Here is a 13189-nt window from a genome sequence, read left to right on the forward strand (position 1 = left end):
GTGCTGGGGCCAGGCTGACCTCAGGCTCAGGGTTCCTGGCAAGTTTTGGAGCTCTGGGGCTCCTGCCACGGGGCAGAAGTGCAGAGGTTGGTTTTGCAGGAGTCAATGCTGCAGTTCAGCCCCTGGATGCTCACAAGGGGCGTCCCATCCCCGTGGTGTCCTGCAGTGGGGTGGTTCGTTCCAGCAGGAGGAAAAGTCTTGCAGAGACAGTGTGCAGAAGTAAAAAGCAAATTTGAAGCTTAGTGCAGTTCAGCCCCTGGATGCTCACAAGGGGCGTCCCATCCCCGTGGTGTCCTGCAGTGGGGTGGTTCGTTCCAGCAGGAGGAAAAGTCTTGCAGAGACAGTGTGCAGAAGTAAAAAGCAAATTTGAAGCTGAGGTTGCTGCTCTTCTGTTTTTCTGCTTCTGATATTTTTAGCCTGGAATTGAAATTTGGATTTAGAAAGCATGTGGATGGGAGCAAGGGGTGCTAAGAGCACCATGTGTTCAGGAGCCAAAATTGGATCCGGGACGCTGTTTGGGGGCTGTCTTGGACAGTTGGCCACCCAGATGGAGAGCTCTGAGTGTCCCCACGCTGCGCACCCCGCACCCGGCCCAGCTGGCCAAGACCTCACGGGGCTGGAGAAATGGAGAGGAGATGGAAGGTGGGATAGATGGAAACGGGCAAAGTGGAAACGGGGCAGGGAGGGGCAGATCTCACCTCGGAGAGCAGCGGTGTTGGGTGTTTCTTTGGTAATGTTTTAAAATACCTTTGTGTCCAAGGCTGCTGTGAGTTTAGAAACAGGAGTTTTCAGTAGACTAGACAGCAGTTCAGTGCCGTGGCACCTGTCCTTCCATCTCCAGAACTTCATTAATAACCCTGTGTGGCTTTGTGGAAAACCTAGTGCTTCCCCTCTGGGTTTGGTGTCCACACTGTTTGAAGTGGGGATTTCGGTTTGGGTTTTTTTCCCGCTACCTCCCATAATCCATAGGAGGTTTTCCTCAAATAGTTGTTAATTGTCTCTGGTTTTATCAGCAGTTTCCCTGGAGTTACCCTTCCTCGTCGATGTGGCTTCTGTTTTTTTGCTGAACAAGTGGGGTTGGGTGTTTCTTTGGTAATGTTTTAAGATACCTTTGTGTCCAAGGCTGCTGTGAGTTTAGAAACAGGAGTTTTCAGTAGACTAGACAGCAGTTCAGTGCCGTGGCACCTGTCCTTCCATCTCCAGAACTTCATTAATAACCCTGTGTGGCTTTGTGGAAAACCTAGTGCTTCCCCTCTGGGTTTGGTGTCCACACTGTTTGAAGTGGGGATTTCGGTTTGGGTTTTTTTCCCGCTACCTCCCATAATCCATAGGAGGTTTTCCTCAAATAGTTGTTAATTGTCTCTGGTTTTATCAGCAGTTTCCCTGGAGTTACCCTTCCTCGTCGATGTGGCTTCTGTTTTTTTGCTGAACAGCAGTTGAGAGTTACGCTGGGGAGGGGTTCAGGATAAAAGGAAAGTTCAGGTGCTGGGATTTGGGTTATCCTGCGACCTGGAGTTTGAAGCGGTGCCGTTAATCAGTATAAACCCCAAGCGAGCTGTTACCCGGCAAAATCCAGCAGTTAAATAATCGTGTGGAGCAGATGCAATAATGTGTTTCCTGTTTCTTGTGGCATCCTCCCTCCGGCAGCCGGTTTGGTGGAGGATGGAGGGGGAAACACCCGTGTCTGCAGCTCCCTGCTGACCGAGCATCCAGGGAATTGCATTCCCTTGGAGAGGGGCAGACGCCCGGTGCCGGTGGAGCCAGTGCTGCTCTCCCATCGGAGGCAGCAGATGCCACAGCTGGTGCCACATGAGCCGATGGGGAGGGAGGTGGTGGGGCTGCTGGAAGCCCCCCAGCCCCTTGCTTCACCTCCAGGAGAAGTCCTGGACATCTTGATGGGGCCTTATTTCTCTCCCTGGAGCAGACGGGGTCCCTCCCGCCAGGCAGAGCCTTCCCATTGTGCCGGCGCTGGCTTGTAAATCAGTGGGACAGGGGCTGGCCCGGCCATGGGACAAAGGCTGCCTCTGCTGCCAGGGCATCCTGGCTGAGCTCCCCACGGCACGACCACCCCGGCACCGAGGGGGCCCCCAAAACCCTTCCCTGCTAAAACCGACCCCGGGTGTGCAACAAGCTGAAGAATGATGTATTTGGAGAAAAATGCATGGAGGGGGTCGAGGGTATCCACCGGCCACAACTGGTGGATGTAAAGCATGGAGTTGGGTGAGACCACTCTGTTCATGGCAAAGCCCCTTGGCAGCGCTGGGGGTTCACAGCAGCACCCCATTTCTCCTCATCCTGCGACCCAGCGAGTCCCTGTCACCTCCTCGGTGCGGGGGAGCTCTCAGGCAGGGGCTGTTTCTGGAGCTGCCCTTACAAGAAGGCTCTGCACATCAGAGCCCAGCGGGACTCAGGTTTGATGGCACCATCGCTGCTGTGCTATGGGGCAGGTCACACTCAGCCCTCTCTGTGCTTCTGGGTCCAAAAACACCGTCCTGCAGGAGGGGATGCTGGGGATGCCCCCAGAGATGCTGCCAGAGGAGCTGGGAGAGGGACGGACAATAAAACCACCCCACAGCCTTGGGAGACTGGCCTTGGTCTGAGGTATCTCCACTAATTCTCTGTGCTGGTGTCTCCCACGTGCTTCAGGCGAAGGCTGCTGCCACCGCAGACCCGTGGTGAGCTCTTGGCACAGAGATGAGCCTCTATGTGCTTTTTAAAGGTGGAGAGTTTCTTGCCACTATTCTGGTTGTTTGCATAGCCAGCGCCTCCAAAGCTCTTTTAACACTGGGTACAACCTGTCCTCCAGTGTCAGGAGAACCATCTGCCCCAGGAATGCCCCACGCGTGGCCCAGGATGAGTTACCTTCCCAAAGGCAAAGCAGGGATTATTTCTGTGCCGGTGGATGGTTGGAGATGGGCACAGCTGGGGGTGGCACAGCGGAGCAGAGGGCTTGGCACTGCCCCTTGATGGCTTGGCTGGCACCGGCGCTCGCTGGATGGTGCCCAGGGAAGCTGGTCCCCAGCTGGGCTGGTCTGAATTCTGCCACCACCACCTCCTGCCAGCAGGACTGGGAGACCTCCTGGCTCGGGATGATGGATAACGCTGTGACTCTGTGTTGTCTGTCTGTCTGTCTGTCTGTCTGGGCAGGGGGTGTCTCCCACCCCTCCTGAGCCGCTGTCTCTCCCGCAGCTGCAGGCGCATACCTGCCACCCTTGCAGCAGGTATTTCAAGCGCCGCGTCGGCCCGGGATAGGAACCGTTGGGAAGCCCATCAAGCTCTTGGCCAACTACTTTGAAGTGGACATTCCCAAGATCGATGTGTATCATTATGAAGTGGATATCAAGCCTGACAAATGTCCACGCAGAGTCAACAGGTAAGGCAAGTATTAGAGGTTTTGGCACTTGTTCCCCGCTTCCAGGTTCCTTGTGGAGGCTCCATAAGTGCCTGTTCTTCCTCTTCACCGGTGGAAACCATCGGGGTGACGTGGCAGGGTTTCCAGCCCTGCCCAGCGCCCGTGGGTGGCTGGACCCCACCAGCCACGTTTGTTCAGCAGCGCTGGTTCCTGCCCTTACAGCCTCGGAGGTCCTGAACCTCAGCGCAGTCCCCAGCTTCATCAAAGCAGCTGTGCTATTTTGGCAACAATCCCATCGTTAAAAATAGCAAGATCGGGATGCGATGATGGATAACGCCGTGACTCTGTGCTGTCTGTGTGTCTGTCTGTCTGTCTGGGCACGGGGTGTCTCCCACCCCTCCTGAGCCGCTGTCTCTCCCGCAGCTGCAGGCGCATACCTGCCACCCTTGCAGCAGGTATTTCAAGCGCCGCGTCGGCCCGGGATAGGAACCGTTGGGAAGCCCATCAAGCTCTTGGCCAACTACTTTGAAGTGGACATTCCCAAGATCGATGTGTATCATTATGAAGTGGATATCAAGCCTGACAAATGTCCACGCAGAGTCAACAGGTAAGGCAAGTATTAGAGGTTTTGGCACTTGTTCCCCGCTTCCAGGTTCCTTGTGGAGGCTCCATAAGTGCCTGTTCTTCCTCTTCACCGGTGGAAACCATCGGGGTGACGTGGCAGGGTTTCCAGCCCTGCCCAGCGCCCGTGGGTGGCTGGACCCCACCAGCCACGTTTGTTCAGCAGCGCTGGTTCCTGCCCTTACAGCCTCGGAGGTCCTGAACCTCAGCGCAGTCCCCAGCTTCATCAAAGCAGCTGTGCTATTTTGGCAACAATCCCATCGTTAAAAATAGCAAGCCCCAGACCTCGGGCCGTGCCGTACTTTTCTGTGTTTTGCTTTCTGGCATCCTACTCGCTGCCTGTCCCCTCCTGCCCTGGCAGCCTGGGTAGCTCAGTGCCCCAAAGGCTGGCGAGCAGATGCTCCTGTGGGTGGTGAGTCGCTGCCTCTCGCCCTCCTGGCATCCACGGTGGGTTTGTGGCCAGCTCCGGTGGGTGCACATTCCTGCGTGTCTGTAAACTCCTCCTGCCACAGCCCGTGTACCAAGCTGTGGGGAAAGATGTGTGGCTGCTTGACCCGGGACCCTCCTTCCTCAGGGGGGACCCAGCTCTGCTCCCTGGTGCCCTGTGGCTCAGCAGTGCCGTGGGCAGCGGGGCTCGGGGCCACACAGGAGGTGTCAGGCTGTAAGAACGCTGGCGAAATAAACCTCACCCTTCTCTCCTCTTTTGCCCCTTTTTCTTGCCCCGCTTGCCTGCGTAGGGAGGTCGTGGAGTACATGGTACAGCACTTCAAACCACAGATCTTTGGTGACCGAAAGCCAGTCTATGATGGGAAGAAGAACATTTACACTGTCACGGCCTTACCCATTGGAAACGAGCGGGTAAGAGGGGGCGGCCAGCCCCGTGCCAGGAGAGCATGATGTGCCTTCTGCCTTGGAAGGACCAGCTCAAAACGACCTCCTCCCCTTGCGCCCGTGGGGATGCCATGATCCTTTCCCTCCCTTCTGCACCCAGGTTGACTTTGAGGTGACGATCCCAGGGGAAGGCAAGGACAGGATATTCAAGGTCTCCATCAAATGGATGGCCATCGTGAGCTGGCGCATGCTGCACGAAGCCCTGGTCAGCGGGCAGATCCCGGTCCCTCTGGAGTCCGTCCAGGCCCTGGATGTTGCCATGAGGCACCTGGCTTCCATGAGGTACGTGTGCCAGGGGCCATGCCACGAGCACTGAGCATGCCAGGGAGGGAACTGGCTGCCCTTGGCAGGCGCCGTGGCTGGGACTGGCCTCGGAGCTCTTTGGGAGGAGGCAGCTGTGGCTGCTCGATGCCGTCGCTGTGATGCTCCTGCAATAGAAATAAACGGGGTGATGCAGCCAGTGGGGTGAACAGTGGCTTGGAGGGGCTGGGGGTGCCTCTTGGTTGCTGCCAGTGGGGCTGGCATGTGCTGATGGACACGGTTTGCCCTGGTTTGCAGGTACACTCCTGTGGGTCGCTCCTTCTTCTCCCCTCCTGAAGGTTATTACCACCCCCTGGGAGGTGGCAGGGAGGTCTGGTTCGGTTTCCACCAGTCGGTCAGACCTGCCATGTGGAAGATGATGCTCAACATTGATGGTGATGTATTTTTCACGCTGGGGGACTGCGGTGGTGGGGCTGGGTGTGTGTGGGGAGGCTGGGCCGGGTCCGTCTGCTGGGGGAGAGCAGAGAGGCATCGTGGTGTCTGTCCCACAGTGTCGGCCACCGCCTTCTACAAAGCCCAGCCCGTAATCGAGTTCATGTGTGAGGTGCTGGACATCCGGAACATCGACGAGCAGCCAAAGCCCCTGACGGACTCACAGAGAGTGCGTTTCACCAAGGAGATCAAAGGTAGAGCTTCTGGGGAGCAATGGGGACCCATCTCCAGCTGGACAATGCCCCAGACACCAGCCATGGTGTGTCTCCCCCCCAGCCCTTGCAGCGAGGTGGGGGGCACAGGGGCTGCGCATTTAAGAGGTCTCCTGGGGCACCATTGCCTCCCTCGGGCACTTTGTGGGGCATCTGCGAGCACATCTGCTCTGCAAACGGTTAATGATTTAAGGAAGGTGTTGGTGGTGTCCCGGGGAAGGTGGGCAAAAGGGCACCACCTCCCACCTTTGCCAGTGACTCTGCTGTGTCTCCTTGTCTTGTGTCAGGTCTGAAAGTCGAGGTCACCCACTGCGGGCAGATGAAGAGGAAATACCGTGTGTGTAACGTTACCAGGCGGCCGGCCAGCCACCAGACGTAAGGCTGGGGAGGGGGGGGGAAAGATGCCCTTGCTGGAAAAATCCGAGCTGTTCTCTCTTTTAGCAGCTGATGATGTCGTTAGGGAGAGCTGGACGGGAAGCTCTGGCCCTGCCGTGGCCAAAGGAGATGTGTTGGGTGCTCCCGCCGTGGTGCCGGGCACAGCAGCCCCCGCAGCGCCGTGTCCTGCGCGGCGGCACCGAGCGGGATGCAGGGGGGGGGTGGGAGTGCAGAGGATGCTGTGTCTGGCAGGCGACGCGCTGCAGCGGGCGGGAGCTGACATGCCAGGAATTGTCCTAGTTTCTACCTCCCGAGTTTGGTTTTCTTCTTTCTTAAAATAGACGCTGCTACAGCAGAAGCTTTGTCAGGGAATAAAGCGATTCCCTGCCTTGAAATTATTTCCCTGGGCACCCCTCCGTGTTGGGGGGCTGCCCTGCTCCCTGCAGACCGCCACGAATGGGGACAGCAGCACCGAGCTGTTGGGTGCCACAGCCCATGGGTGTTTCCAGGGCTCATCACTGGGAATTGCCCCCAGGGAGGCTTGGAAGCAAAATGGGGTTGAGGCAGAGGCTGGGGGGAGAGCAGGCAGACCCTCCAGACCTCCCCGTGCAGGCAGAAGTGGAGCTGGAGGGAGAGAGGGATATTTTTCAGGCTGTTTGCCCCCCAAGGTTTCTGCAATGTTTCTGGAAATTTTGCCAACAGTAAAAAAAAAAATAAATAAAAAAAATGGGAGAGAGAAAGGAAAAACACAACAAGCAATTTTTGGCTCGTGCTGTGCAAACCCAAGTGCTGGCAGAAGATCCCTCCTCAGTTCTTGCCCGATACCAAACCAGCTCAGTGTGCTGGCGCTGGTGCTGGTGCTGTCAGGCTCCAGAGCAAGTACCAAAGGGGGAGCATCTTCCTGGCCACAGCCACACTCCCTCCTCACACAACCCCGTCTCCAGGTGTATCTCGTTGGGGTTAATGTGCCCGTTACCACGTGCCCCACTTTCTCTGTGCTCCAACATCCTCAGGTCCCAGCCCTGGGCCCTGGCAAGCCCACATGTGCCCCACTTTCCCTGTGCTCCAGCACCCTCAGGTCCCAGCCCTGGGCCCTGGCAAGCGCAGCAATGAGACACCTGGCCGGGGGTGGGGGCTGGCCCTCCCATCTAATTTTGGCTCCATAAAGAATATCGGGTCAATTCTTCATTTTCGTGGAGCTCTTTATGGAGCTGGGAACAGCCGGGGCAGGGTGAGGCTGGGCATCATGCACTATGGATGGCACAGCACCCCTCAGCCCAGCCACCAGGAACTTGGATATTTTTTTCCCTGTGGTTTCGAAGGGAGATGCACCCCCCTGCCCCCCATGCTCTGCCCACCCCGGGGCCACTGCCCTGTACTGGGGAGAGGCCAGTTAACCTTTGTCTGGAGCTCAGCTGGGCTCCCAGGGAAGGCACCAAGCTCCCAAGTCCTCCGGAGTGCCAGGGTGCTGTATTTATGTACCTGACAGGGGCATGCCTGGCATGTCCTGCAATAAACATTTGCCCTGATTAGCTGGATTAGTGAGGGAGAGCTTTATTTAGGGACCTCAGTCCCACACTGGGATCAGAGTATTCCTGACTCAATTTCTGAAAATACCACCGTTGTGCTTTTTATTTTCTTTCGTGGTAGCCTGGGGCGGGAGGCTGCCAGTCCCCTCTGTCCCAGCCAAAGTAGGGCTTGAGGTTTGGAAGTGTCTGTTTGCAGTAGGTGCATCCTTCGTGTCCTGCCTCTGCCAGGTTCCCCCTGCAGCTGGAGAGCGGTCAGACAGTGGAGTGCACCGTGGCGCAGTACTTTAAGCAGAAATACAACCTGCAGCTGAAATACCCCCACCTGCCCTGTCTCCAGGTGGGCCAGGAGCAGAAGCACACCTACCTGCCCTTGGAGGTGAGTGTTGGCTCGGCACCCCGGCGTTTGGGCACCCTGTGAGGCCAAGGCAAGTGGCCTTTGCTGGTGGATGCGTGACAATATTCTGCAGCTGATGTGTTGTGGCAGTGGTTGCCTCAACGTTGACCTGGCAAGAGCCACTTCTAGTAAGGGAGGGAGGAAACTGTGCTGTAAAAATGCCATTTCCCTGCAGCCGCAGGCTCGGCACCTCCGTTTTGGGGCTGGTACAGTGTCTCGCCTGTCCCTGACACGTGGCTGCTCTCTCTCCCCTGCCCTGCAGGTGTGCAACATCGTGGCAGGCCAGCGGTGCATCAAGAAGCTCACAGACAATCAAACGTCAACCATGATCAAAGCAACAGCCAGGTCTGCCCCAGACAGGCAGGAGGAAATCAGTCGCCTGGTACGTGGCGTGAGTCCCCGGGAGGGATGCTCTTGGGGCTGTGGGCTGTTGGCAGGTTATGGTGTCATGTCTGTGGTGAACCTTGTTGTGGTCCTACTTCTCAGATGCTTTGCGCTGGAGAGCTGGGACCTGCTCAGAAGGTGCTGGTGGGGTTAATGGGTTGGTTTTATCCCCCTCTTCTCATCGGGTCCCCGGTCAGCGATGCCTCTGTGTGTGTAACGGACACCTGCACACAGGAGCCCAGCTCAAAGGGACTGTGGAAACTCGTGTGCAGCAAATTCAGGTCCTCGTGCTGATGGAACCTGACCCAAAGGGAGCTGGAACTAAAAATAGGAAAACAAATTAGAGAAATGACCCTGGCTGTGGGTGTACGTGGGGGCTGTGCGTTGCGGGGCCGTGGTACAGGAACTCTACAGGTCAGCCTGGGGCGAGCTGGGGGAATCCAGCTCTGCCAGCACCAGCAGGAGCTGGTTAATGGTGCTCTCTTATCCAAAACCCACGTCTCTGGGCTTTCGAAGCTTGGGACATTTGATATTCCTTCTGGGAATCTTGATAACAGTCTCTTGCTGGTCTGAACCTTTCCACTGAAGCCTGAAATCTCAGGAGCATGCTCTGCTTTGGTTGTATTGGTTGGTACGTTCCAAAATCAGGTCCCCTATGGGGCAGTTTGAAGAACAGGTTTGTGTTAAAGCACTTTCCTTCCCTTTACGGAGGGGACTCCAGCTCTGTGGAGAACGTGACTTTAGGTGCCCGTGGTCCCCGACCAGCTGAAGCCCCATGGGCTGCAGCAGTTGGGTCTCACTCCCTGGGGCTGTGGGCTGTTGGCAGGTTATGGTGTCATGTCTGTGGTGAACCTTGTTGTGGTCCTACTTCTCAGATGCTTTGCGCTGGAGAGCTGGGACCTGCTCAGAAGGTGCTGGTGGGGTTAATGGGTTGGTTTTATCCCCCTGTTCTCATTGGGTCCCCGGTCAGCGATGCCTCTGTGTGTGTAACGGACACCTGCACACAGGAGCCCAGCTCAAAGGGACTGTGGAAACTCGTGTGCAGCAAATTCAGGTCCTTGTGCTGATGGAACCTGACCCAAAGGGAGCTGGAACTAAAAATAGGAAAACAAATTAGAGAAATGACCCTGGCTGTGGGTGTACGTGGGGGCTGTGCGTTGCGGGGCCGTGGTACAGGAACTCTACAGGTCAGCCTGGGGCGAGCTGGGGGAATCCAGCTCTGCCAGCACCAGCAGGAGCTGGTTAATGGTGCTCTCTTATCCAAAACCCACGTCTCTGGGCTTTCGAAGCTTGGGACATTTGATATTCCTTCTGGGAATCTTGATAACAGTCTCTTGCTGGTCTGAACCTTTCCACTGAAGCCTGAAATCTCAGGAGCATGCTCTGCTTTGGTTGTATTGGTTGGTACGTTCCAAAATCAGGTCCCCTATGGGGCAGTTTGAAGAACAGGTTTGTGTTAAAGCACTTTCCTTCCCTTTACGGAGAGGACTCCAGCTCTGTGGAGAACGTGACTTTAGGTGCCCGTGGTCCCCGACCAGCTGAAGCCCCATGGGCTGCAGCAGTTGGGTCTCACTCCCTCCCATGGCCCTTCCTTCCCTCCGCAGATGAAGAACGCCAGCTACAACCTGGACCCCTACATCCAGGAGTTTGGGATCAAGGTGAAGGACGACATGACGGAGGTGACAGGGAGGGTCCTGCCAGCACCCATCCTGCAGTATGGAGGCCGGGTAAGCAGGACGTGGGGCTGTGCTGGGCAGAGAGATGCTTTCCCACCAGAAAACACTGTTTCTGCACAAAAACTTGTGCTGCCTTCAGGTCTGTAGGTTAGAGCTGGAATTTTTTATCAGAGCACCTTGGGTTTGGGGTTTTTGTTTGTGGGGGCTTTTTGCAGCATAACTGTACTGAAGGTAGAGCCAGGAGTTGTTGGGTGACAAAAAAGGTGAGCTGAAGGGGAGAGAGATGCTGAGGTGAATTGTCCATCACCTTTGAGGGGCTGAGGTTGTGAATTGCCCCTGGCCACACGCTGTGGCAGCCCCTGGCAGCACAGGGAGGTGGCTCCAGCGAGGGTCTAGGGCTTTGCCATGGGGGGTGCCAGTGTGGGGCCGGGCAGGACGTGGCAGTGCTGTGACCCTCTGTTTGCCTTTGCAGAACCGGGCCATTGCAACCCCCAACCAGGGCGTGTGGGACATGAGAGGGAAGCAGTTCTACAACGGCATCGAGATCAAAGTCTGGGCGATCGCCTGCTTTGCCCCGCAGAAGCAGTGTCGAGAGGAGGTGCTGAAGTAAGGAAAGGGGCAGCCCCCCGTGGGTGGGATGAGGTGGGGGAGCCCGTGGTGCGGCCACCATTGCTGCTCCCAGCCTGGGGCTGCAGGTCCTTCATCCTTAACTGGGTCTGAATTGCTCGTGGTACAGATTTGATCGGGGTTCGGACTGAGTGTTCAGTCTTGTTTCTGTTCATTTATCCTGACTGTTTATGCTGACTGTTTATCCTGGCTCAGACATTCCCCATCCCAAAGCCAGCCAGGTTGGAGTGAGCACATCACGCTCCGACACGTGTGAGCTGACACCCAGGCTCTCCTTGGTCTGCTCTTTGCATCAGGCTGCTGTCGGGATCTGATGCCACAGCCCTAAAGCTGTATTGAACTCTGCTCAGCTGAATCTCCCCAGAGAAATGGGGTTGTGAGGGATATTTAATGAAAAGTTTCCCCAATACCCTATCTAAAATAATGTAATTCATGTAGGAAGCATACAAACTTGCCATGGGTTTTTATTACGGAGAAGTCTTAGGCTTTCTGAAAAGCTTTGGTAGTTTAGAGATTCTCTGCTTCGGTAGCAAAGTGACACAGAGCGGGGACGATTTATTTGATTTAGTGAAATGGTCACCTTGGGGTTGGATGCTGCTGGGGACAGGTTTCTCCTGACCGAGACTGGATGCATCAAGACAAGCAGTTTGTGTGCCTGTTCTGGGTGTGCAGCACGATTAATGTTTGGGAAGGTTTGGAGCCACTCAAAGTCCCTACATCTGCAGTAACTGGGTGGAGGTGGGAGTGACACCGCGCTCCTGCCAAGACCCCTTTGGGGCAGAGCTGGGAGCCCCAACGCTCCCTCCTGCTCTCCCTGCATCAAATTCATGCTTCAAGCCAAAATTCTCGAGTGTGGCTGAGCACTCTGTCTGGTTTGGAGAGTGAGGGCTTCAATCAGTTTTGCAAATCGTCTGGAAATTAGCTGTCCCTGGCAGCAGCTCTGCTCCCCCCTTCCCCCCCTTCCCCACGGGGAGCAGCTCACGGCTCCGTCGCTCCTCGGGCAGAGTCAGTTCCTGGGTAAGAGGGTGCCAAGAGGGGACGGTTCAGCTCTCACACTGAGTTGGTCTTGTGTTTCCCCTGCCGTGTGCTTGCTGGGTGCTGTGAAACCACAGACGTGGAGGTGTGATGTCCCTGTCCTGTGCCGCAGCGCTCCAGCCGTGGGTCCCTTCCTGCTCGGTGGCCGGGGAAGGTGCCGTGCGGGAGGGCTCGGGGCTGATCCTTCTCCTCCCGGGCACAGGAACTTCACGGACCAGCTGCGCAAGATCTCCAAAGACGCGGGGATGCCCATCCAGGGCCAGCCCTGTTTCTGTAAATACGCCCAGGGAGCAGACAGTGTGGAGCCCATGTTTCGACACCTCAAGAACACCTATTCGGGGCTTCAGCTCATCATCGTCATCCTGCCAGGGAAAACCCCGGTGTATGGTGCGTCTGGGGCAGGGGGAGTGGGGAGAGGAGAGGAGAGGGGCTTTGCTCTGGCTCGGCAGGGCTGGCTCTGCTCCTCCTGCAGTGCTTTCTCTCCCTGTTGCCGAGGGTGCTGCTGGAAACTGATCTCCCATGGGTTCCTCTGCTTCCTCTGCCCACAGCCGAGGTGAAGCGTGTTGGAGACACCCTCCTGGGAATGGCCACCCAGTGCGTCCAGGTCAAGAACGTGGTGAAAACCTCCCCGCAGACCCTTTCCAACCTCTGCCTCAAGATCAACGTCAAGCTTGGCGGGATCAACAACATCCTTGTGCCTCACCAGCGGTCAGTACTTCAGGGCTTGTTTCCCAAGTCTCCAGTGGTGCTGCCTGGCTTTACCTGGGGCAGGGGGGGGGTCTTTTTAAAGTAGCTCTTTGAAAAGTAGATTTGCATCTGTCTGCCTTGTAAGGAGGTGTTGATGTGCCCAGGCCAGAGGTGTCCTCTGTGTGATCTGTCACCTCCTTTGGGCTGGGCATCACCCTGAGATGACCCCTGAAGGCTGATGGCTGCTTTCTCTTCCCCCCCACCAGCTCTGCGGTCTTTCAGCAGCCAGTGATCTTCCTCGGGGCCGATGTCACTCACCCGCCGGCAGGAGATGGGAAGAAACCCTCCATAACTGCTGTAAGTGCCCCAGAGCCCTGCAGGGGTGAGCTGCAACGGGACCCCTGGGTCTGCAAAGGGGCTGTGCCACTACCGTCCTTATAGTGACACTTCTCGGGGTGACCCCCTGCCCTCTTGGGTGTTTCAGTCATAGAGTTGTCCGGGCCAGAAGGGACCTCCAAAGGCCATCTAGTCCGACCTCCCCGCAGTCAGCAGGGACACCCCCAACTAGACCAGGTTGCCCAGGGCCTCGTCGAGCCTCACCTTGAATAGAATCATAGAATCATAGAATGGTCTAGGTTGGAAGAGACCCTTGG

At 56.6% G+C, this 13189-nt stretch overlaps 1 protein-coding gene across 1 annotated transcript in view; it reads left to right on the top strand.

Annotated features, from left to right (window-relative positions):
- Positions 1–3777: 3777 nt before the first annotated feature.
- Positions 3778–13189, top strand: part of LOC106890550 (protein argonaute-1) — a 36644-nt gene continuing 27232 nt past the window's right edge. Inside the window, exons 1-13 of the mRNA XM_014946455.1 lie at positions 3778–3959; positions 4711–4831; positions 4965–5146; positions 5423–5559; positions 5677–5811; positions 6117–6204; positions 7962–8109; positions 8390–8509; positions 10116–10238; positions 10660–10793; positions 12052–12236; positions 12398–12557; positions 12803–12893. Coding sequence (XP_014801941.1) covers positions 4727–4831; positions 4965–5146; positions 5423–5559; positions 5677–5811; positions 6117–6204; positions 7962–8109; positions 8390–8509; positions 10116–10238; positions 10660–10793; positions 12052–12236; positions 12398–12557; positions 12803–12893 — 1608 coding nt within the window. The 5' untranslated portion in view covers positions 3778–3959; positions 4711–4726. The remainder of the gene's footprint in view (positions 3960–4710; positions 4832–4964; positions 5147–5422; positions 5560–5676; positions 5812–6116; positions 6205–7961; positions 8110–8389; positions 8510–10115; positions 10239–10659; positions 10794–12051; positions 12237–12397; positions 12558–12802; positions 12894–13189) is intronic.

The sequence above is a fragment of the Calidris pugnax genome, unplaced genomic scaffold (genome assembly GCF_001431845.1).
Source record: "Calidris pugnax isolate Ruff unplaced genomic scaffold, ASM143184v1 scaffold113, whole genome shotgun sequence".
Lineage (NCBI taxonomy): Eukaryota > Metazoa > Chordata > Aves > Charadriiformes > Scolopacidae > Calidris > Calidris pugnax.